The sequence below is a fragment of the Ascaphus truei genome, unplaced genomic scaffold (genome assembly GCF_040206685.1).
Source record: "Ascaphus truei isolate aAscTru1 unplaced genomic scaffold, aAscTru1.hap1 HAP1_SCAFFOLD_685, whole genome shotgun sequence".
Classification (NCBI taxonomy): Eukaryota; Metazoa; Chordata; class Amphibia; order Anura; family Ascaphidae; genus Ascaphus; species Ascaphus truei.
The window spans coordinates 16494-39413 of NW_027457018.1; the positions used below are offsets into that span (position 1 = coordinate 16494).

At 54.2% G+C, this 22920-nt stretch overlaps 1 protein-coding gene across 2 annotated transcripts in view; it reads right to left on the minus strand.

The window, feature by feature from the left end:
• Positions 1-9542: 9542 nt before the first annotated feature.
• The window catches only part of LOC142485969 (zinc finger protein 513-like), a 39290-nt gene continuing 25912 nt past the window's right edge, over positions 9543-22920 (minus strand). For both annotated transcript variants that reach the window (XM_075584624.1, XM_075584625.1), the window contains one exon: positions 9543-10562. In XM_075584624.1, coding sequence (XP_075440739.1) covers positions 9799-10562 — 764 coding nt within the window. In that variant the 3' untranslated portion in view covers positions 9543-9798. The remainder of the gene's footprint in view (positions 10563-22920) is intronic.

Consider the following 22920-nt stretch of genomic DNA (forward strand, 5'->3'; position numbering starts at 1 on the left):
TGGGGTGTGGGGTATGGGGGGTGTGGGGTATGGGGTATGGGGGGTGTGGGGTATGGGGTGTGTGGGGTATGGGGTGTGTGGGGTATGGGGTGTGTGGGGTATGGGGGGTGTGGGGTATGGGGTGTGTGGGGTATGGGAGGTATGGGGGGTGTGGGGTATGGGGTATGGGGGGTGTGGGACTGCAGCGTTACCTGCTTTGCTGAGAGGCCAGATACACAATGTGTGGGGTATGGGAGGTATGGGGTGTGGGACTGCAGCGTTACGTGCTTTGCTGAGAGGCCAGACACACAATGTGTGGGGTATGGGAGGTATGGGGTGTGGGACTGCAGCGTTACGTGCTTTGCTGAGAGGCCAGATACACAATGTGTGGGGTATGGGAAGTATGGGGTGTGGGACTGCAGCGTTACCTGCTTTGCTGAGAGGCCAGATACACAATGTGTGGGGTATGGGAGGTATGGGGTGTGGGACTGCAGCGTTACCTGCTTTGCTGAGAGGCCAGATACACAATGTGTGGGGTGTGGGAAGTATGGGGTGTGGGACTGCAGCGTTACGTGCTTTGCTGAGAGGCCAGATACACAATGTGTGGGGTATGGGAGGTATGGGGTGTGGGACTGCAGCGTTACGTGCTTTGCTGAGAGGCCAGATACACAATGTGTGGGGTGTGGGAAGTATGGGGTGTGGGACTGCAGCGTTACGTGCTTTGCTGAGAGGCCAGATACACAATGTGTGGGGTATGGGAAGTATGGGGTGTGGGACTGCAGCGTTACCTGCTTTGCTGAGAGGCCAGATACACAATGTGTGGGGTATGGGAGGTATGGGGTGTGGGACTGCAGCGTTACGTGATTTGCTGAGAGGCCAGATACACAATGTGTGGGGTATGGGAAGTATGGGGTGTGGGACTGCAGCGTTACCTGCTTTGCTGAGAGGCCAGATACACAATGTGTGGGGTATGGGAGGTATGGGGTGTGGGACTGCAGCGTTACGTGCTTTGCTGAGAGGCCAGATACACAATGTGTGGGGTATGGGGTGTGTGGGGTATGGGGGGTGTGGGACTGCAGCGTTACCTGCTTTGCTGAGAGGCCAGATACACAGTGTATGGGAGGTATGGGGGGTGTGGGGTATGGGAGGTATGGGGTGTGGGACTGCAGCGTTACCTGCTTTGCTGAGAGGCCAGACACACAGTGTGTGGGGTATGGGAGGTATGGGGTGTGGGACTGCAGCGTTACGTGCTTTGCTGAGAGGCCAGATACACAATGTGTCGGGTATGGGAGGTATGGGGTGTGGGACTGCAGCGTTACCTGCTTTGCTGAGAGGCCAGACACACAGTGTGTGGGGTATGGGAGGTATGGGGTGTGGGACTGCAGCGTTACGTGCTTTGCTGAGAGGCCAGATACACAATGTGTGGGGTATGGGAAGTATGGGGTGTGGGACTGCAGTGTTACCTGCTTTGCTGAGAGGCCAGATACACAATGTGTGGGGTATGGGAGGTATGGGGTGTGGGACTGCAGCGTTACCTGCTTTGCTGAGAGGCCAGATACACAATGTGTGGGGTATGGGAGGTATGGGGTGTGGGACTGCAGCGTTACGTGCTTTGCTGAGAGGCCAGATACACAATGTGTGGGGTATGGGAGGTATGGGGGGTGTGGGACTGCAGCGTTACGTGCTTTGCTGAGAGGCCAGATACACAGTGTGTGGGGTATGGGAGGTATGGGGTGTGGGACTGCAGCGTTACCTGCTTTGCTGAGAGGCCAGATACACAATGTGTGGGGTATGGGAGGTATGGGGTGTGGGACTGCAGCGTTACCTGCTTTGCTGAGAGGCCAGATACACAATGTGTGGGGTGTGGGGGGTATGGGGTGTGGGACTGCAGCGTTACCTGCTTTGCTGAGAGGCCAGATACACAATGTGTGAGGTATGGGAGGTATGGGGTGTGGGACTGCAGCGTTACCTGCTTTGCTGAGAGGCCAGATACACAATGTGTGGGGTATGGGAGGTATGGGGTGTGGGACTGCAGCGTTACCTGCTTTGCTGAGAGGCCAGATACACAATGTGTGGGGTATGGGAGGTATGGGGTGTGGGACTGCAGCGTTACCTGCTTTGCTGAGAGGCCAGATACACAATGTGTGGGGTATGGGAGGTATGGGGTGTGGGACTGCAGCGTTACGTGCTTTGCTGAGAGGCCAGATACACAATGTGTGGGGTATGGGAGGTATGGGGTGTGGGACTGCAGCGTTACCTGCTTTGCTGAGAGGCCAGATACACAATGTGTGGGGTATGGGAGGTATGGGGTGTGGGACTGCAGCGTTACGTGCTTTGCTGAGAGGCCAGATACACAATGTGTGGGGTATGGGAGGTATGGGGGGTGTGGGACTGCAGCGTTACGTGGTTTGCTGAGAGGCCAGACACACAATGTGTGGGGTATGGGAGGTATGAGTGTGGGACTGCAGCGTTACCTGCTTTGCTCAGACGCCAGATACACAATGTGTGGGGTATGGGAGGTATGGGGTGTGGGACTGCAGCGTTACGTGCTTTGCTGAGAGGCCAGATACACAATGTGTGGGGTATGGGAGGTATGGGGTGTGGGACTGCAGCGTTACCTGCTTTGCTGAGAGGCCAGATACACAATGTGTGGGGTATGGGAGGTATGGGGTGTGGGACTGCAGCGTTACCTGCTTTGCTGAGAGGCCAGACACACAATGTGTGGGGTATGGGAGGTATGGGGTGTGGGACTGCAGCGTTACCTGCTTTGCTGAGAGGCCAGATACACAATGTGTGGGGTATGGGAGGTATGGGGTGTGGGACTGCAGCGTTACCTGCTTTGCTGAGAGGCCAGATACACAATGTGTGGGGTATGGGAGGTATGGGGTGTGGGACTGCAGCGTTACCTGCTTTGCTGAGAGGCCAGATACACAATGTGTGGGGTATGGGAGGTATGGGGTGTGGGACTGCAGCGTTACGTGCTTTGCTGAGAGGCCAGATACACAATGTGTGGGGTATGGGAGGTATGGGGTGTGGGACTGCAGCGTTACCTGCTTTGCTGAGAGGCCAGATACACAATGTGTGGGGTATGGGGTGTGGGACTGCAGCGTTACCTGCTTTGCTGAGAGGCCAGATACACAATGTGTGGGGTATGGGAGGTATGGGGTGTGGGACTGCAGCGTTACCTGCTTTGCTGAGAGGCCAGATACACAATGTGTGGGGTATGGGAAGTATGGGGTGTGGGACTGCAGTGTTACCTGCTTTGCTGAGAGGCCAGATACACAATGTGTGGGGTATGGGAGGTATGGGGTGTGGGACTGCAGCGTTACCTGCTTTGCTGAGAGGCCAGATACACAATGTGTGGGGTATGGGAGGTATGGGGTGTGGGACTGCAGCGTTACCTGCTTTGCTGAGAGGCCAGATACACAATGTGTGGGGTATGGGAGGTATGGGGTGTGGGACTGCAGCGTTACGTGCTTTGCTGAGAGGCCAGATACACAGTGTGTGGGGTATGGGAGGTATGGGGTGTGGGACTGCAGCGTTACCTGCTTTGCTGAGAGGCCAGATACACAATGTGTGGGGTATGGGAGGTATGGGGTGTGGGACTGCAGCGTTACCTGCTTTGCTGAGAGGCCAGATACACAATGTGTGGGGTGTGGGGGGTATGGGGTGTGGGACTGCAGCGTTACCTGCTTTGCTGAGAGGCCAGATACACAATGTGTGAGGTATGGGAGGTATGGGGTGTGGGACTGCAGCGTTACCTGCTTTGCTGAGAGGCCAGATACACAATGTGTGGGGTATGGGAGGTATGGGGTGTGGGACTGCAGCGTTACCTGCTTTGCTGAGAGGCCAGATACACAATGTGTGGGGTATGGGAGGTATGGGGTGTGGGACTGCAGCGTTACCTGCTTTGCTGAGAGGCCAGATACACAATGTGTGGGGTATGGGAAGTATGGGGTGTGGGACTGCAGCGTTACCTGCTTTGCTGAGAGGCCAGATACACAATGTGTGGGGTATGGGAGGTATGGGGTGTGGGACTGCAGCGTTACGTGCTTTGCTGAGAGGCCAGATACACAATGTGTGGGGTATGGGAGGTATGGGGGGTGTGGGACTGCAGCGTTACCTGCTTTGCTCAGACGCCAGATACACAATGTGTGGGGTATGGGAGGTATGGGGTGTGGGACTGCAGCGTTACGTGCTTTGCTGAGAGGCCAGATACACAATGTGTGGGGTATGGGAGGTATGGGGTGTGGGACTGCAGCGTTACCTGCTTTGCTGAGAGGCCAGATACACAATGTGTGGGGTATGGGAGGTATGGGGTGTGGGACTGCAGCGTTACCTGCTTTGCTGAGAGGCCAGACACACAATGTGTGGGGTATGGGAGGTATGGGGTGTGGGACTGCAGCGTTACCTGCTTTGCTGAGAGGCCAGATACACAATGTGTGGGGTATGGGAGGTATGGGGTGTGGGACTGCAGCGTTACCTGCTTTGCTGAGAGGCCAGATACACAATGTGTGGGGTATGGGAGGTATGGGGTGTGGGACTGCAGCGTTACGTGCTTTGCTGAGAGGCCAGATACACAATGTGTGGGGTATGGGAGGTATGGGGTGTGGGACTGCAGCGTTACCTGCTTTGCTGAGAGGCCAGATACACAATGTGTGGGGTATGGGGTGTGGGACTGCAGCGTTACCTGCTTTGCTGAGAGGCCAGATACACAATGTGTGGGGTATGGGAGGTATGGGGTGTGGGACTGCAGCGTTACCTGCTTTGCTGAGAGGCCAGATACACAATGTGTGGGGTATGGGAAGTATGGGGTGTGGGACTGCAGCGTTACCTGCTTTGCTGAGAGGCCAGATACACAATGTGTGGGGTATGGGAGGTATGGGGTGTGGGACTGCAGCGTTACGTGCTTTGCTGAGAGGCCAGATACACAATGTGTGGGGTATGGGAAGTATGGGGTGTGGGACTGCAGCGTTACCTGCTTTGCTGAGAGGCCAGATACACAGTGTGTGGGGTATGGGAGGTATGGGGTGTGGGACTGCAGCGTTACCTGCTTTGCTGAGAGGCCAGATACACAGTGTGTGGGGTATGGGAGGTATGGGGTGTGGGACTGCAGCGTTACCTGCTTTGCTGAGAGGCCAGATACACAATGTGTGGGGTATGGGAGGTATGGGGTGTGGGACTGCAGCGTTATCTGCTTTGCTGAGAGGCCAGACACACAATGTGTGGGGTATGGGAGGTATGGGGTGTGGGACTGCAGCGTTACGTGCTTTGCTGAGAGGCCAGATACACAATGTGTGGGGTATGGGAGGTATGGGGTGTGGGACTGCAGCGTTACCTGCTTTGCTGAGAGGCCAGATACACAATGTGTGGGGTATGGGGGGTGTGGGACTGCAGCGTTACCTGCTTTGCTGAGAGGCCAGATACACAATGTGTGGGGTATGGGAGGTATGGGGTGTGGGACTGCAGCGTTACCTGCTTTGCTGAGAGGCCAGATACACAATGTGTGGGGTATGGGAGGTATGGGGTGTGGGACTGCAGCGTTACCTGCTTTGCTGAGAGGCCAGATACACAATGTGTGGGGTATGGGAGGTATGGGGTGTGGGACTGCAGCGTTACGTGCTTTGCTGAGAGGCCAGATACACAATGTGTGGGGTATGGGGGGTATGGGGTGTGGGACTGCAGCGTTACCTGCTTTGCTGAGAGGCCAGATACACAATGTGTGGGGTATGGGAGGTATGGGGTGTGGGACTGCAGCGTTACCTGCTTTGCTGAGAGGCCAGATACACAATGTGTGGGGTATGGGAGGTATGGGGTGTGGGACTGCAGCGTTACGTGCTTTGCTGAGAGGCCAGATACACAATGTGTGGGGTATGGGAGGTATGGGGTGTGGGACTGCAGCGTTACCTGCTTTGCTGAGAGGCCAGATACACAATGTGTGAGGTATGGGAGGTATGGGGTGTGGGACTGCAGCGTTACCTGCTTTGCTGAGAGGCCAGATACACAATGTGTGGGGGTATGGGAGGTATGGGGTGTGGGACTGCAGCGTTACCTGCTTTGCTGAGAGGCCAGATACACAATGTGTGGGGTATGGGAGGTATGGGGTGTGGGACTGCAGCGTTACGTGCTTTGCTGAGAGGCCAGATACACAATGTGTGGGGTATGGGAGGTATGGGGTGTGGGACTGCAGCGTTACCTGCTTTGCTGAGAGGCCAGATACACAATGTGTGAGGTATGGGAGGTATGGGGTGTGGGACTGCAGCGTTACGTGCTTTGCTGAGAGGCCAGATACACAATGTGTGGGGTATGGGAGGTATGGGGTGTGGGACTGCAGCGTTACCTGCTTTGCTGAGAGGCCAGATACACAATGTGTGGGGTATGGGAAGTATGGGGTGTGGGACTGCAGCGTTACCTGCTTTGCTGAGAGGCCAGATACACAATGTGTGGGGTATGGGAGGTATGGGGTGTGGGACTGCAGCGTTACCTGCTTTGCTGAGAGGCCAGATACACAATGTGTGAGGTATGGGAGGTATGGGGTGTGGGACTGCAGCGTTACGTGCTTTGCTGAGAGGCCAGATACACAATGTGTGGGGTATGGGAAGTATGGGGTGTGGGACTGCAGCGTTACCTGCTTTGCTGAGAGGCCAGATACACAATGTGTGGGGTATGGGAAGTATGGGGTGTGGGACTGCAGCGTTACCTGCTTTGCTGAGAGGCCAGATACACAATGTGTGGGGTATGGGAAGTATGGGGTGTGGGACTGCAGCGTTACCTGCTTTGCTGAGAGGCCAGATACACAATGTGTGGGGTATGGGAGGTATGGGGTGTGGGACTGCAGCGTTACCTGCTTTGCTGAGAGGCCAGATACACAATGTGTGGGGTATGGGAAGTATGGGGTGTGGGACTGCAGCGTTACCTGCTTTGCTGAGAGGCCAGATACACAATGTGTGAGGTATGGGAGGTATGGGGTGTGGGACTGCAGCGTTACGTGCTTTGCTGAGAGGCCAGATACACAATGTGTGGGGTATGGGAAGTATGGGGTGTGGGACTGCAGTGTTACCTGCTTTGCTGAGAGGCCAGATACACAATGTGTGGGGTATGGGAAGTATGGGGTGTGGGACTGCAGCGTTACCTGCTTTGCTGAGAGGCCAGATACACAATGTGTGGGGTATGGGAGGTATGGGGTGTGGGACTGCAGCGTTACCTGCTTTGCTGAGAGGCCAGATACACAGTGTGTGGGGTATGGGAAGTATGGGGTGTGGGACTGCAGCGTTACCTGCTTTGCTGAGAGGCCAGATACACAATGTGTGGGGTATGGGAGGTATGGGTGTGTGGGACTGCAGCGTTACCTGCTTTGCTGAGAGGCCAGATACACAATGTGTGGGGTATGGGGGTATGGGGTGTGGGACTGCAGCGTTACCTGCTTTGCTGAGAGGCCAGACACACAATGTGTGGGGTATGGGAGGTATGGGGTGTGGGACTGCAGCGTTACCTGCTTTGCTGAGAGGCCAGATACACAATGTGTGGGGTATGGGAGGTATGGGGTGTGGGACTGCAGCGTTACCTGCTTTGCTGAGAGGCCAGATACACAATGTGTGGGGTATGGGAGGTATGGGGTGTGGGACTGCAGCGTTACCTGCTTTGCTGAGAGGCCAGATACACAATGTGTGGGGTATGGGAGGTATGGGGTGTGGGACTGCAGCGTTACGTGCTTTGCTGAGAGGCCAGATACACAGTGTGTGGGGTATGGGAGGTATGGGGTGTGGGACTGCAGCGTTACCTGCTTTGCTGAGAGGCCAGATACACAATGTGTGGGGTATGGGAGGTATGGGGTGTGGGACTGCAGCGTTACCTGCTTTGCTGAGAGGCCAGATACACAATGTGTGGGGTATGGGAGGTATGGGGTGTGGGACTGCAGCGTTACCTGCTTTGCTGAGAGGCCAGATACACAATGTGTGGGGTATGGGAGGTATGGGGTGTGGGACTGCAGCGTTACCTGCTTTGCTGAGAGGCCAGATACACAATGTGTGGGGTATGGGAGGTATGGGGTGTGGGACTGCAGCGTTACCTGCTTTGCTGAGAGGCCAGATACACAATGTGTGGGGTATGGGAGGTATGGGGTGTGGGACTGCAGCGTTACCTGCTTTGCTGAGAGGCCAGATACACAATGTGTGGGGTATGGGAGGTATGGGGTGTGGGACTGCAGCGTTACCTGCTTTGCTGAGAGGCCAGATACACAATGTGTGGGGTATGGGAAGTATGGGGTGTGGGACTGCAGCGTTACCTGCTTTGCTGAGAGGCCAGATACACAATGTGTGGGGTATGGGAAGTATGGGGTGTGGGACTGCAGCGTTACCTGCTTTGCTGAGAGGCCAGATACACAATGTGTGGGGTATGGGAGGTATGGGGTGTGGGACTGCAGCGTTACGTGCTTTGCTGAGGCCAGATACACAATGTGTGGGGTATGGGAAGTATGGGTGTGTGGGACTGCAGCGTTACCTGCTTTGCTGAGAGGCCAGATACACAATGTGTGGGGTATGGGAGGTATGGGGTGTGGGACTGCAGCGTTACCTGCTTTGCTGAGAGGCCAGATACACAATGTGTGGGGTATGGGAGGTATGGGGTGTGGGACTGCAGCGTTACCTGCTTTGCTGAGAGGCCAGATACACAATGTGTGGGGTATGGGAAGTATGGGGTGTGGGACTGCAGCGTTACGTGCTTTGCTGAGGCCAGATACACAATGTGTGGGGTATGGGAAGTATGGGTGTGTGGGACTGCAGCGTTACCTGCTTTGCTGAGAGGCCAGATACACAATGTGTGGGGTATGGGAAGTATGGGTGTGTGGGACTGCAGCGTTACCTGCTTTGCTGAGAGGCCAGATACACAATGTGTGGGGTATGGGAGGTATGGGGTGTGGGACTGCAGCGTTACCTGCTTTGCTGAGAGGCCAGATACACAATGTGTGGGGTATGGGAGGTATGGGGTGTGGGACTGCAGCGTTACCTGCTTTGCTGAGAGGCCAGATACACAATGTGTGGGGTATGGGAGGTATGGGGTGTGGGACTGCAGCGTTACCTGCTTTGCTGAGAGGCCAGATACACAATGTGTGGGGTATGGGAAGTATGGGGTGTGGGACTGCAGCGTTACCTGCTTTGCTGAGAGGCCAGATACACAATGTGTGGGGTATGGGAAGTATGGGGTGTGGGACTGCAGCGTTACCTGCTTTGCTGAGAGGCCAGACACACAATGTGTGGGGTATGGGAGGTATGGGGTGTGGGACTGCAGCGTTACCTGCTTTGCTGAGAGGCCAGACACACAATGTGTGGGGTATGGGGGGTGTGGGGTGTGGGACTGCAGCGTTACCTGCTTTGCTGAGAGGCCAGATACACAATGTGTGGGGTATGGGAAGTATGGGGTGTGGGACTGCAGCGTTACCTGCTTTGCTGAGAGGCCAGATACACAATGTGTGGGGTATGGGAGGTATGGGGTGTGGGACTGCAGCGTTACCTGCTTTGCTGAGAGGCCAGATACACAATGTGTGGGGTATGGGGTGTGGGGTATGGGGTATGGGAGGTATGGGGGGTGTGGGGTATGGGGTGTGTGGGGTGTGGGACTGCAGCGTTACGTGCCTCCTACGGAGTGAGCCGCCATTGATACTTGTAGCTCAGTGATACAGAGAAGGTTTCCTGGCGTTGGCGATCACCGCATCCTCACAATATAAATACATTAACCGGCTCGGTACCCGAGGGGCAGAACTGTCCTGGAATGAGGTAAACAGGCTGCGCCCCCCCCCCCCCCAAAGCCCGCCCACTGCGCTGCTCAGGGCAGCTCGCCGGTTCGTGCCGTAGTCTTGCTGCGCCGTGGATTCACCCACCCCTCCACGGAGTGTCCGTGGGTCTTCTGGTGGCGCTTGTAGTTGTCCCAGTGGCCGGTGGTGTAGTGGCACTGCGCACAGCGGAAGGGCTTCTCGCCCGTGTGCCGCAGCATGTGGCGCTTCAGGTTCATGCTCTGGTTGCAGCTGTAGCTGCACACGCCGCAGCGGAAGGGCTTGTCCCCGGAGTGGATGCGGCCGTGCCGCTTTAGGTTGGCAAGGTTCCCGCAGGCGTAGTCGCACACGTGGCACTTGTAGGGCTTCTCGCCGGTGTGTACGCGCTGGTGCCGCTTCAGGTTGTCATAGTGGGCAGAGGCATAGGGGCACAGCGGGCACTTGTAGGGCTTCTCCCCGCTGTGCGTCTTCATGTGCCTGGACAGGTGGTTGGGGTAGTGGGTGACGAAGGGGCACATGATGCAGGAGAAGCCCTTGCCGGGACTGCCAGGCCCAGACGCTGGGGAGGAGCTGCAGCGGGCACAGAATTGTCCTTCCGCAGCCCCCTCCTCGTCATCGTCATCATGGTGGCAGCCTTCGTCTAGGACCAGGCCGCACGAGCGGCAGGTGAAGGGGAAGAGCAGCTCAGGGAGGCCATCATCAGGTGGAGGTGGGGGTACAGGGGGCGAAGGTGCACGGCTCAGGCGGGCGCAAGCAGGCAGGAAGGCGTCAAGGTCATTGGAGGTTACCGGAAGCGTCAGGGCGGGTACAGGCACGCCTGCCGGGGAAGGAGAAGAGAAACCTTGTCACTCACAGCTCTAGTCACCCTGCAGTGGGAGGGAGAGACGCCCCATGTACCTGTGTCACCCTGCAGTGGGAGGGAGAGACGCCCCATGTACCTGTGTCACCCTGCAGTGGGAGGGACAGACACCCCATGTACCTGTGTCACCCTGCAGTGGGAGGGACAGACGCCAGCATGTACCTGTGTCACCCTGCAGTGGGAGGGACGCCAGCATGTGCCTGTGTCACCCTGCAGTGGGAGGGAGAGACGCCCCATGTACCTGTGTCACCCTGCAGTGGGAGGGACGCCAGCATGTACCTGTGTCACCCTGCAGTGGGAGGGAGAGACGCCCCATGTGCCTGTGTCACCCTGCAGTGGTAGGGACAGACGCCCCATGTACCTGTGTCACCCTGCAGTGGGAGGGACAGACGCCAGCATGTGCCTGTGTCACCCTGCAGTGGGAGGGAGAGACGCCCCATGTACCTGTGTCACCCTGCAGTGGGAGGGAGAGACGCCCCATGTGCCTGTGTCACCCTGCAGTGGGAGGGAGAGACGCCCCATGTGCCTGTGTCACCCTGCAGTGGGAGGGAGAGACGCCCCATGTACCTGTGTCACCCTGCAGTGGGAGGGACAGACGTCAGCATGTACCTGTGTCACCCTGCAGTGGGAGGGACAGACGCCAGCATGTGCCTGTGTCACCCTGCAGTGGGAGGGACAGACGCCAGCATGTACCTGTGTCACCCTGCAGTGGGAGGGACGCCAGCTTGTGCCTGTGTCACCCTGCAGTGGGAGGGACGCCAGCATGTGCCTGTCACCCTGCAGTGGGCGGGACAGACGCCAGCTTGTACCTGTGTCACCCTGCAGTGGGAGGGACAGACGCCAGCATGTGCCTGTGTCACCCTGCAGTGGGAGGGACAGACGCCAGCATGTACCTGTGTCACCCTGCAGTGGGAGGGACGCCAGCATGTGCCTGTCACCCTGCAGTGGGAGGGACAGACGCCAGCATGTACCTGTGTCACCCTGCAGTGGGAGGGACGCCAGCATGTGCCTGTGTCACCCTGCAGTGGGAGGGACAGACGCCAGCATGTGCCTGTGTCACCCTGCAGTGGGAGGGACAGACGCCCCATGTACCTGTGTCACCCTGCAGTGGGAGGGACAGACGCCAGCATGTGCCTGTGTCACCCTGCAGTGGGAGGGACAGACGCCCCATGTGCCTGTGTCACCCTGCAGTGGGAGGGACAGACGCCAGCATGTACCTGTGTCACCCTGCAGTGGGAGGGACGCCAGCATGTGCCTGTGTCACCCTGCAGTGGGAGGGAGAGACGCCCCATGTACCTGTGTCACCCTGCAGTGGGAGGGACAGACGCCACATGTACCTGTGTCACCCTGCAGTGGGAGGGACAGACGCCCCATGTACCTGTGTCACCCTGCAGTGGGAGGGACGCCAGCATGTACCTGTGTCACCCTGCAGTGGGAGGGACAGACGGCACCATGTACCTGTGTCACCCTGCAGTGGGAGGGACAGACGTCACCGTGTGCCTGTGTCACCCTGCAGTGGGAGGGACAGACGCCACCATGTGCCTGTGTCACCCTGCAGTGGCAGGGACAGACGCCAGCATGTACATGTGTCACCCTGCAGTGGGCGGGACAGACGCCACCATGTACCTGTGTCACCCTGCAGTGGGCGGGACAGACGCCCTCATGTACCTGTGTCACCCTGCAGTGGGCAGGACAGACGCCCCCATGTACCTGTCACCCTGCAGTGGGCGGGACAGATGCCCCCATGTGCCTGTGTCACCCTGCAGTGGGCGGGACAGATGCCAGCATGTACCTGTGTCACCCTGCAGTGGGCGGGACAGATGCCAGCATGTACCTGTGTCACCCTGCAGTGGGCGGGACAGACGCCCCCATGTACCTGTATCACCCTGCAGTGGGCGGGACAGACGCCAGCTTGTACCTGTGTCACCCTGCAGTGGGCGGGACAGACGCCAGCATGTACCTGTGTCACCCTGCAGTGGGCGGGACAGACGCCAGCATGTACCTGTGTCACCCTGCAGTGGGAGGGACAGACGCCCCCATGTACCTGTCACCCTGCAGTGGGCGGGACAGAAGCCCCCATGTACCTGTGTCACCCTGCAGTGGGCGGGACAGACGCCAGCATGTACCTGTGTCACCCTGCAGTGGGCGGGACAGACGCCCCCATGTACCTGTGTCACCCTGCAGTGGGCGGGACAGACGCCCCATGTACATGTTGCAGAAAGTAGACAGAACATCGGGGTCCCCCAGCACTCACACTATGTAACATTCCCAGACGGGTAAAGCTCTGGATAAGTATGTTATATATGTGTATATGTGTATATATATATAAGTATCGCGCTTTCTCCTCGGCCGCTGTAGCTTTGCTGCCTCACACCCCGTGTGTATTATTTCTGCGCACAGGTTGCTGGATGTGTCCCACTCTCCCCTGCGCGGCTATTTTATGGGGCCGCCCCTGTAACCGTTTCGCTTGTCTCTTCTGTCAGTGAATGGTGTAGTGTGTGGCAGACGGTGGTACAGAGGGGTCCTAAATAAGACCTTAAAATCTATCCCTTTATCTCCCCCCCCCCCCCCCCACCCCCACCCTGCTCACATCAACCCCTGGCTTTCTCTCCCCCCCCCCCCCCCACCACACTCACATCAACCCCTGGCTTTCTCTCTCTCCCCCCCCCCCCCCACCCTGCTCACATCAACCCCTGGCTTTCTCTCTCCCCCCCCCCCCCACCCTGCTCACATCAACCCCTGGCTTTCTCTCTCCCCCCCCCCCCCCCCACCCTGCTCACATCAACCCCTGGCTTTCTCTCTCCCCCCCCCCCCCACCCTGCTCACATCAACCCCTGGCTTTCTCTCTCCCCCCCCCCCACCCTGCTTACATCAACCCCTGGCTTTCTCTCCCCCCCCCCCCCACACTCACATCAACCCCTGGCTTTCTCTCTCTCCCCCCCCCCCACCCTGCTCACATCAACCCCTGGCTTTCTCTACCCCCCCCCCCCCACCCTGCTCACATCAACCCCTGTCTTTCTCTCCCCCCCCCCCCCCCACCACACTCACATCAACCCCTGGCTTTCTCCCCCCCCCCCCCCCCCCACCCTGCTCACATCAACCCCTGGCTTTCTCTCCCCCCCCCCCCACCCTGCTCACATCAACCCCTGGCTTTCTCCCCCCCCCCCCCCCCCACCCTGCTCACATCAACCCCTTGCTTTCTCCCCCCCCCCACCCTGCTCACATCAACCCCTGGCTTTCTCCCCCCCCCCCCCCACCCTGCTCACATCAACCCCTGGCTTTCTCTCCCCCCCCCCCCCCACCCTGCTCACATCAACCCCTGGCTTTCTCTCCCCCCCCCACCCTGCTCACATCAACCCCTGGCTTTCTCTCCCCCCCCCCCCCCCCCCACCCTGCTCATATCAACCCCTGGCTTTCTCTCCCCCCCCCCCCCCCACCCTGCTCACATCAACCCCTGGCTTTCTCCCCCCCCCCCACCCTGCTCACATCAATCCCTGGCTTTCTCCCCCCCCCCCCACCCTGCTCACATCAATCCCTGGCTTTCTCTCCCCCCCTTCCCACATCAATCCCTGGCTTTCTCTCCCCCCCACACCCTGCTCACATCAATCCCTGGCTTTCTCTCCCCCCCCCCACCTTGCTCACATCAACCCCTGGCTTTCTCTCCCCCCCCCCCCACATCAACCCCTGGCTTTCTCTTCCCCCCCCCCCCTGCTCACATCAATCCCTGGCTTTCTCCCCCCCCCCCCCCCACCCTGCTCACATCAATCCCTGGCTTTCTCTCTCCCCCCCCCCCCCCCCACCCTGCTCACATCAATCCCTGGCTTTCTCCCCCCCCCCCCCCCCACCCTGCTCACATCAACCCCTGGCTTTCTACCCCCCCCCCCACCCTGCTCACATCAATCCCTGGCTTTCTCTCTCCCCCCCCCCCACCCTGCTCACATCAACCCCTGGCTTTCTCTCCCCCCCCCCCCACCCTGCTCACATCAACCCCTGGCTTTCTCTCCCCCCCCCCACCCTGCTCACATCAACCCCTTGCTTTCTCCCCCCCCCCCACCCTGCTCACATCAACCCCTGGCTTTCTCCCCCCCCCCCCACCCCCTATCCTGCTCACATCAACCCCTGGCTTTCTCTCCCCCCCCCCCCCCCCACCCTGCTCACATCAATCCCCGGCTTTCTCTCTCCCCCCCACCACACTCACATCAATCCCTTCATCTCCCCCCCCCCCACCCTGCTCACATCAACCCCTGGCTTTCTCCCCCCCCCCCCACCCCCACCCCCTACCCTGCTCACATCAACCCCTGGCTTTCTCCCCCCCCCCTCCCCCCCACCACACTCACATCAACCCCTGGCTTTCTCTCCCCCCCCTCACCCTGCTCACATAAACCCCTTGCTTTCTCCCCCCCGCTCACATACACCCCTGGCTTTCTCTCCCCCCCCCTCACCCTGCTCACATAAACCCCTTGCTTTCTCCCCCCCCCCCCATCCTGCTCACATAAACCCCTTGCTTTCTCCCCCCCCCCCGCTCACATACACCCCTGGCTTTCTCCACAGCTTTATATATAAGGTATGATAATATTTCAGCCCCTGGAAACCTTCTACAGACACAAAATAAATCAGCGACCGCTCTTCTACAGTGCAAGAGGTGCAAACGGTGCAAGAGGTGTGTGACAGGGTGAATGAACGTCACCAGCCATATACCTGGCAAACATATGTCTAAGTTTGCAGTGCAGCAGTGACGAGGTTAACTTTCAGTGGAGAAGGGCTGCTTAATTAGTCTGACCCCAGCTACATAATGAAGGTGTTTAAAACCCTCAGGCTACACACACATGTAAGCTGGCTGGTCAGGAGACAGGACTGAAAATACTGAAGAGATTACTGCTATTAGGTCTGTGTTGCAAAGTACATATGTGATGAACTGTCTGTGTCCTGCATGCAAAAGAGAAGCTGCCTTGTTTTCTAAGCTGTAAGAGAAGCTATTTTGTTTTGTCTGCTAAAAGAAGCTATTTTGTTGTTTGCTAAAAATAAGCTATTTTGTTTTGTCTGCTGAAGAAGAAGCTATTTTCTTTGTGTCTGCTGATGAGAAGCTATTTTGTTTTTGTGTGCTGTATGTTTTAAGGCTCAATAAATAAGCCTTATCAAGGGAATCCGCGTGTGTGGTTGCATGTACCCTGCAACATATGGTGTCAGAAGTGCCGGGATTTTGAGAGGCCCCTGCAGTTGAAGGGCCAAACACACATTCAAAAATGAGAAAAATGGAAGACTTTTTAAAAGAGTTTCTGTGCGAGCAGACCAGACAGCAGGGACAGTTAATGCAGGAGCAGACCAGACAGCAGGGACAGTTAATGCTGGAGCAGGCCCGGCTACAAGCAGAAAGAGATAAAAGACTATTGCAGCAGCAAACCCAGCTCCTAACCCAGCAGCAGGCAGCACAGGATGAGCGGATGGCCAGGCTGCTGACCCAATTCCAGGGGTCTGCCAGTCCAGAACTTGCAAACAAACCCCCGGTCCCCCTGAGGAAAATGGCTCCGAATGAGGATCCAGAGGCTTTTCTACTGACATTTGAAAGGGTTGCCGAAGCCCAGGGCTGGGTTGCAGATCGCTGGGCCACTGCTTTGGCCCCGCTCCTCATAGGAGAAGCCCAGGCCTCATATCAGGGCCTCCCTACAGATCAGGCAATGGACTACCGACAAGTAAAAGCCACCATACTGGATCGCTTAGGTCTGACCCCAGAGATCTACCGGCAGCAGTTCCGGAACATGAAGTACACCGCTAAGATGAGACCCCGGGTCCCCGCTCAGCAGTTATTGGACTTGTGTACTCGCTGGATACAACCCGAGGAGCGCACTAAGGAGGCAATTCTTGAGCAAGTTGTTTTGGAACAATTCCTACAGATAATACCCCCTTCCGCACGCTCTTGGGTAAAACGCCATGCTGCTGAAACCCTAGCTTTGGCGGTCCGAGGATCAGGCGAGTGCCCTGGACCCGACGGATCCAACTTCATCAGCACTTGCGGACACCCAAAGTGTCTGCGTCGACTATACTTTGGTATATGCCTGCAGGGTTCCACATTTATTCAAGAGCTACTGTATATCTTGGTTACAAAATCCAGACAGCTGGATTCTGCCTACAGGACGTAGAGTGGTAACGTAAACACCTGAAGTTCCAGAACAATTTTATCATTGTTGTGTTTTTAATCTCGACACTGTTCTAATTACCTTTTTATTAAATTGACTGTGCTATGGAAGAGACACACAGACAGAAAGACAGACAGATCCAAGTGCATCAGTAGTCTTAAAATTGCAAAATAATCGGAAACAAGTGTGGTTATATACAGGGCAAATCTCCAGTGCAAGATCTCCTTACGCGTTTCGCTGGTCAGAGGAGGCGTGGGTGTACAAAATAGTAAGATAAGTATGCTCACTATGGATAATTCACTGTGGTAAATACACGCTACTGGGTGCATGACAGAACTTCCAACAGTAATGTGGAAGGAGGTAGTAGGGCCAGGTTTGGGAGGAAGTATGAGGAGCTCTGTTTTTGCCATGTTGAGTTTAAGGCGGCGGAGGGACATCCAGGATGATATTGAAGAGAGACATTCAGAAACTTTAGTCTATACAGCAGGTGTAAAGTCAGGGGTAGAAAAGTAAATGTGTGTCATCAGTACAGAGGTGTTTATTTGAACCCAAGAGATGTGATTAGCTCACCTAGAGAGAGTGTGTACAGAGAAAAGAGGAGAGGTCCCAGGACAGAGCCCTGGGGTACCCCCACAGAGAGACCAATAGAGGAGGAGGTGTTAGCAGAAGAGACACTGAAAGTGCAATGGGAGAGGTAGGATGAGATCCAGGATAGAGCTTTGTTACGAATACCAAGAGTATGGAGAATGTGAAGGAGAAGAGGGTGGTCCACGGTGTCAAATGCTGCAGAGAGGTTGAGTAATGTGAGCAGAGTGTAGTGAGCTCTATCTTTGGCAGCATGGAAGTCACTTAGTTATTTTAGTGAGGGCTGTTTCAGTGGAGTGAGCAGTGCGGAAGCCAGATTGTAGAGGGTCTAGGAGAATAGGTGGTGAGAAAATGGAGCAAGCCCACCTCACACAGCGATCACCCCATCTCCCTGCACCCCCACCTCACACTGCGATCACCCCATCTCCCTGCACCCCCACCTCACACTGCGATCACCGCATCTCCCTGCACCCCCATATCCCACAGCAATTGGGATTACTGTTATTACTCCCGCACAGAGGGGACTCAGACACTTGTTGACCAAGACAGATTGTGGTGGTAGGGGACTCCATTATTAGGAAGGTAGATAGGGCAATCTGTTGCCATGACCGCATGAACCGAACAGTTTGTTGTCTCCCGGGTGCTCGGGTTCGGCACATTGCGGATCGGGTAGACAGATTGTTGGGTGGGGGGGGGGGCTGGGATTGACCCGGCTGTCTTGGTACATGTTGGCACGAATGACAAGGTTACAGAAAATCCCCCATTATGCAAACATGACCCAGTTTTGATGCCTTCTCCATTTGCAAAAGTATTTTAGCTTCCTCAATCTCACAGATATTTGGTGGTTTATAGCATATTCCCACAAACATTTTCTTAATACTTTTACCTCCACTGCTAATTTCTATCCACAAGGTCTCTACATTTTCATCATTCCCTTCATAGACATCGTCCCTTATAATAGGTTTTAGATCCGGTTTAACATATAAACATACTCCACCTCCCCTTCTATTTGTTCGATCCTTCCGAAAAAGAGAATAACCCTCTAAATTAACTGTCCAGTCACGCGTTTCATCCCACCATGTTTCAGTAATGCCTATGATATCATACTGCTCCCTTGCAGCTATTAATTCAAGCTCCCCCATTTTATCTGTCAGGCTTCTTGCATTAGCAAGCATGCATTTCAGGTTTTTTTCAGCCTGTGGTGATCGATGTGTTCGAAGACATGCGTCTATATAGCTTACAGCAGTGAAGGAGTAAAAGGTCCCGTGTGAGAGAGAATCCTACGTGGCTAAATCACCACACGTAGGACAGTATTGTAAATAGTTGTATAAAGCGCAGGACTCCGCAACATAGAGTCAATCTCATTAAGTGTTGCGGTCGAATTGCATGAGCTCCGTGTGTGCAACTGCTGATGTAGGGGATAAGTGCATTAACAGACACTACATGTGACTAGCCCTGGTAATCTCACGAATACACACTGCATTGTTCCTACCTTATCTAAGCGCGCGCTTCCAAGCACGTTATGTAACATTGGTTATTTAGGCATTAGTACACAGATAGAACCCAGAGAGCCCCGCTGATCGCTCTCATTGCTATAAATCACAGAACTATTGTCTGAAAACCTCCTATGGCCCAGCCACCAGAACAAATTAGGGTCTAAAAGTAACCAAAACAAATATAGAAGTGTGGAGCGTGCGTGAAGGCGGCCATTTAAAGGGTAATGACGAGGTGAATGCGGAAATTGTGTGTGCGTAGCGGCGAGAGGGAGTGATTTTTGAGTGCGGAGCGGGTGGGACATTTTGAGAGTCAGAAAAGGGGGGGGGGGAAACACAAAATGAGTGTGTCTCCTAAAGAATTCACTATACTGCACTCCTACTTAATATAAAATTTAACTTTTAATATAATTACATAAAACATAAATTACCAAATCGTTGTGTATTGTGCATTAAAAATAAATTAAATTATCAAAGCAAGCGTATGTGTCAGTGATTGTACGTTGGAATAATCTCAAACAACAATTATATTAGAGATAGCAGGGCACAAAACGCTAATAGTCAGGGTAAAAAAAACCCTCTGGGACACCTATGAGAACAAATACATATGTGTATATGTATAGATGTAACTAATAAACTCAGTGAATGATAGTATCACAAGACAGCTACCTGCTTAAACTAATAAATCACAGAGCACTGAGGGATGATAATATAAGGATGTATAACCATCCACTCAATATAGAAGTGCTGCTAATAGTGTGATAATGGAGGATGAATGATTCATAGCGTAGTGAAGCAATTGTTCACAGCATCATATAGTCAATGAATCATTATATAGCTCACTCCAAATGAACATGTCACATATAAAGCAGGAGGTATGTACACTGAGTATTAGTAAAATGACCAATTTAGATCTACATAGATAGAGCCAGAAGACTACAAAGCACTACATAAAAGCAGCTCCAAGTAGGAGACTGACAACATTGCGCGTCCAACGCGCGTTTCCCTCCAGCAAAGGAGCTTCCTCAGGGACAAATTTGCTGGGGGGAGGAAGAATGAACCCTTATATACCCAAACAGTACCTTGATTAAAGATTGGACAATTGCCAGGTGTTGCACATGCGCAGTTGGTCAGTTAACAAACTTCATAAATGCTGATTAAAACATCTATAAGCGTTCACACACATTCAGTAGCTATAGTTCTATGTTTTTGTACATTTCCGAGCGTTTTTAGAGCTTTTATTTTCTTGTGTAGAAGTGTGGCATTGATCGGCGGAATTAGAGACCAGTGCGCATGCGCGCGGACTCAGAAAAAACAACTGTCTAAAATAAAGTGCATTGCGCATGCGTGGGCACTTAGAATAAAATTTGCTCGTTCGAAATCCATACACGAGCAAATTTTATTCTAAGTGCCCACGCATGCGCAATAGAACTATAGCTACTGAATGTGTGTGAACGCTTATAGATGTTTTAATCAGCATTTATGAAGTTTGTTAACTGACCAACTGCGCATGTGCAACACCTGGCAATTGTCCAATCTTTAATCAAGGTACTGTTTGGGTATATAAGGGTTCATTCTTCCTCCCCCCAGCAAATTTGTCCCTGAGGAAGCTCCTTTGCTGGAGGGAAACGCGCGTTGGACGCGCAATGTTGTCAGTCTCCTACTTGGAGCTGCTTTTATGTAGTGCTTTGTAGTCTTCTGGCTCTATCTATGTAGATCTAAATTGATCATTTTACTAATACTCAGTGTACATACCTCCTGCTTTATATGTGACATGTTCATTTGGAGTGAGCTATATAATGATTCATTGACTATATGATGCTGTGAACAATTGCTTCACTACGCTATGAATCATTCATCCTCCATTATCACACTATTAGCAGCACTTCTATATTGAGTGGATGGTTATACATCCTTATATTATCATCCCTCAGTGCTCTGTGATTTATTAGTTTAAGCAGGTAGCTGTCTTGTGATACTATCATTCACTGAGTTTATTAGTTACATCTATACATATACACATATGTATTTGTTCTCATAGGTGTCCCAGAGGGGGTTTTTTACCCTGACTATTAGCGTTTTGTGCCCTGCTATCTCTAATATAATTGTTGTTTGAGATTATTCCAACGTACAATCACTGACACATACGCTTGCTTTGATAATTTAATTTATTTTTAATGCACAATACACAACGATTTGGTAATTTATGTTTTATGTAATTAATATAAAATTTAACTTTTAATATAAGTAGGAGTGCAGTATAGTGAATTCTTTAGGAGACACACTCATTTTGTGTTTCCCCCCCCCCTTTTCTGATTCACTTTTCAGTTCACAGTTTGCACCCACTTCTTCAATTACCACATATTTATTCATTACTTTGCTTCAATTGGTGTGGTCTTGTGATCACTCCCTAACCCTAGTGTTTTCTCTAAGACATTTTGAGAGTGATGGAAATATTTGTGATGAGTGGAAGTGTGACATTTAGAGGAAATGTTGTGTGCAGAGCGGCGAGAGGGTGAAAACGGGGAAGGCTGAAATTTTGAGTGTGGAGCGTCGACAGGGTGATGCTGACAGGAACGGACGGGAAGGCGGAGGGAGTGTGGAGCAGGCGGGAAGGCGAAAAATTTGACGGGGTAGCGGCAGACAGGGTGCTGACTCTGCAGGGGTGATAGTCTGAGGTGACAGTCTCAGGGGGTATGGTGAGACTGTGTGGCAGTATGTGTGTATGTGTGTCTGTGTGTCACAGTGGAGTAGGTGTGTCCGTGATGTCAGCGTACCTCTTGGCCAATGAGAGTCGTGGGGAAGGCGGACCATGGGGGCGGGCGGACCGAGAAAAGAAAAGGTATGGGGGAGGTCAGAGGAGGTGGGGGGGGCGCAAAGAAAAAGGTTTGCGCATCCCTGCTACAGCTGAACCCCATTATAACGCAGAGCTTGGGGTCCACATAATGCAACCGCGTTATAACAGGAATCGTGAAAAAAAAAATGGCCGCGATCAGGGGTTCCGCTTCCACCAAAGGGGGAGAGCTGTAATAACTCTCCAAGATGTCCCCGACCCGGCGGCGCATCAACACCCCCAGGCAGGACTTATCCGGAGCAGCTTCGCAGGGTGCTGGGGATCTGACACCATGGACATGGGGTTCGGGTCAGCCATCGAGGAGTCTCGGAGTCTGAGAGTCTCGGAGTCTGAGAGAGTGTCTGAGAGTCTCGGAGTCTGAGAGTGTGTCTGAGAGTGTGTCTGAGAGTCTCTGAGTCTGAGAGTGTGTCTGAGAGTCTCGGAGTCTGAGAGTGTGTCTGAGAGTCTCGGAGTCTGAGAGTGTGTCTGAGTCTCGGAGTCTGAGAGTCTCGGAGTCTGAGAGTGTGTCTGAGAGTCTCGGAGTCTGAGAGTGTGTCTGAGAGTCTCGGAGTCTGAGAGTGTGTCTGAGAGTCTCGGAGTCTGAGAGTGTGTCTGAGAGTCTCGGAGTCTGAGAGTGTGTCTGAGAGTCTCGGAGTCTGAGAGTGTGTCTGAGTCTCGGAGTCTGAGAGTGTGTCTGAGAGTGTGTCTGAGAGTCACGGAGTCTGAGAGTGTGTCTGAGTCTCGGAGTCTGAGAGTGTGTCTGAGAGTCACGGAGTCTGAGAGTGTGTCTGAGTCTCGGAGTCTGAGAGTGTGTCTGAGAGTGTGTCTGAGAGTCTCTGAGTTTGAGAGTGTGTCTGAGAGTCTCGGAGTCTGAGAGTGTGTCTGAGAGTCTCGGAGTCTGAGAGTCTCAGAGTCTGAGAGTGTGTCTGAGAGTCTCGGAGTCTGAGAGTCTCAGAGTCTGAGAGTGTGTCTGAGTCTCGGAGTCTGAGAGTGTGTCTGAGAGTCTCGGAGTCTGAGAGTGTGTCTGAGAGTGTGTCAGAGTCTCGGAGTCTGAGAGTGTGTCAGAGTCTGAGAGTGTGTCAGAGTCTCGGAGTCTGAGAGTGTGTCAGAGTCTCGGAGTCTGAGAGTGTGTCAGAGTCTCGGAGTCTGAGAGTGTGTCAGAGTCTCGGAGTCCGAGTGTGTCAGAGTCTCGGAGTCTGAGAGTGTGTCTGAGAGTCTCGGAGTCTGAGAGTGTGTCTGAGAGTCTCGGAGTCTGAGAGTGTGTCTGAGAG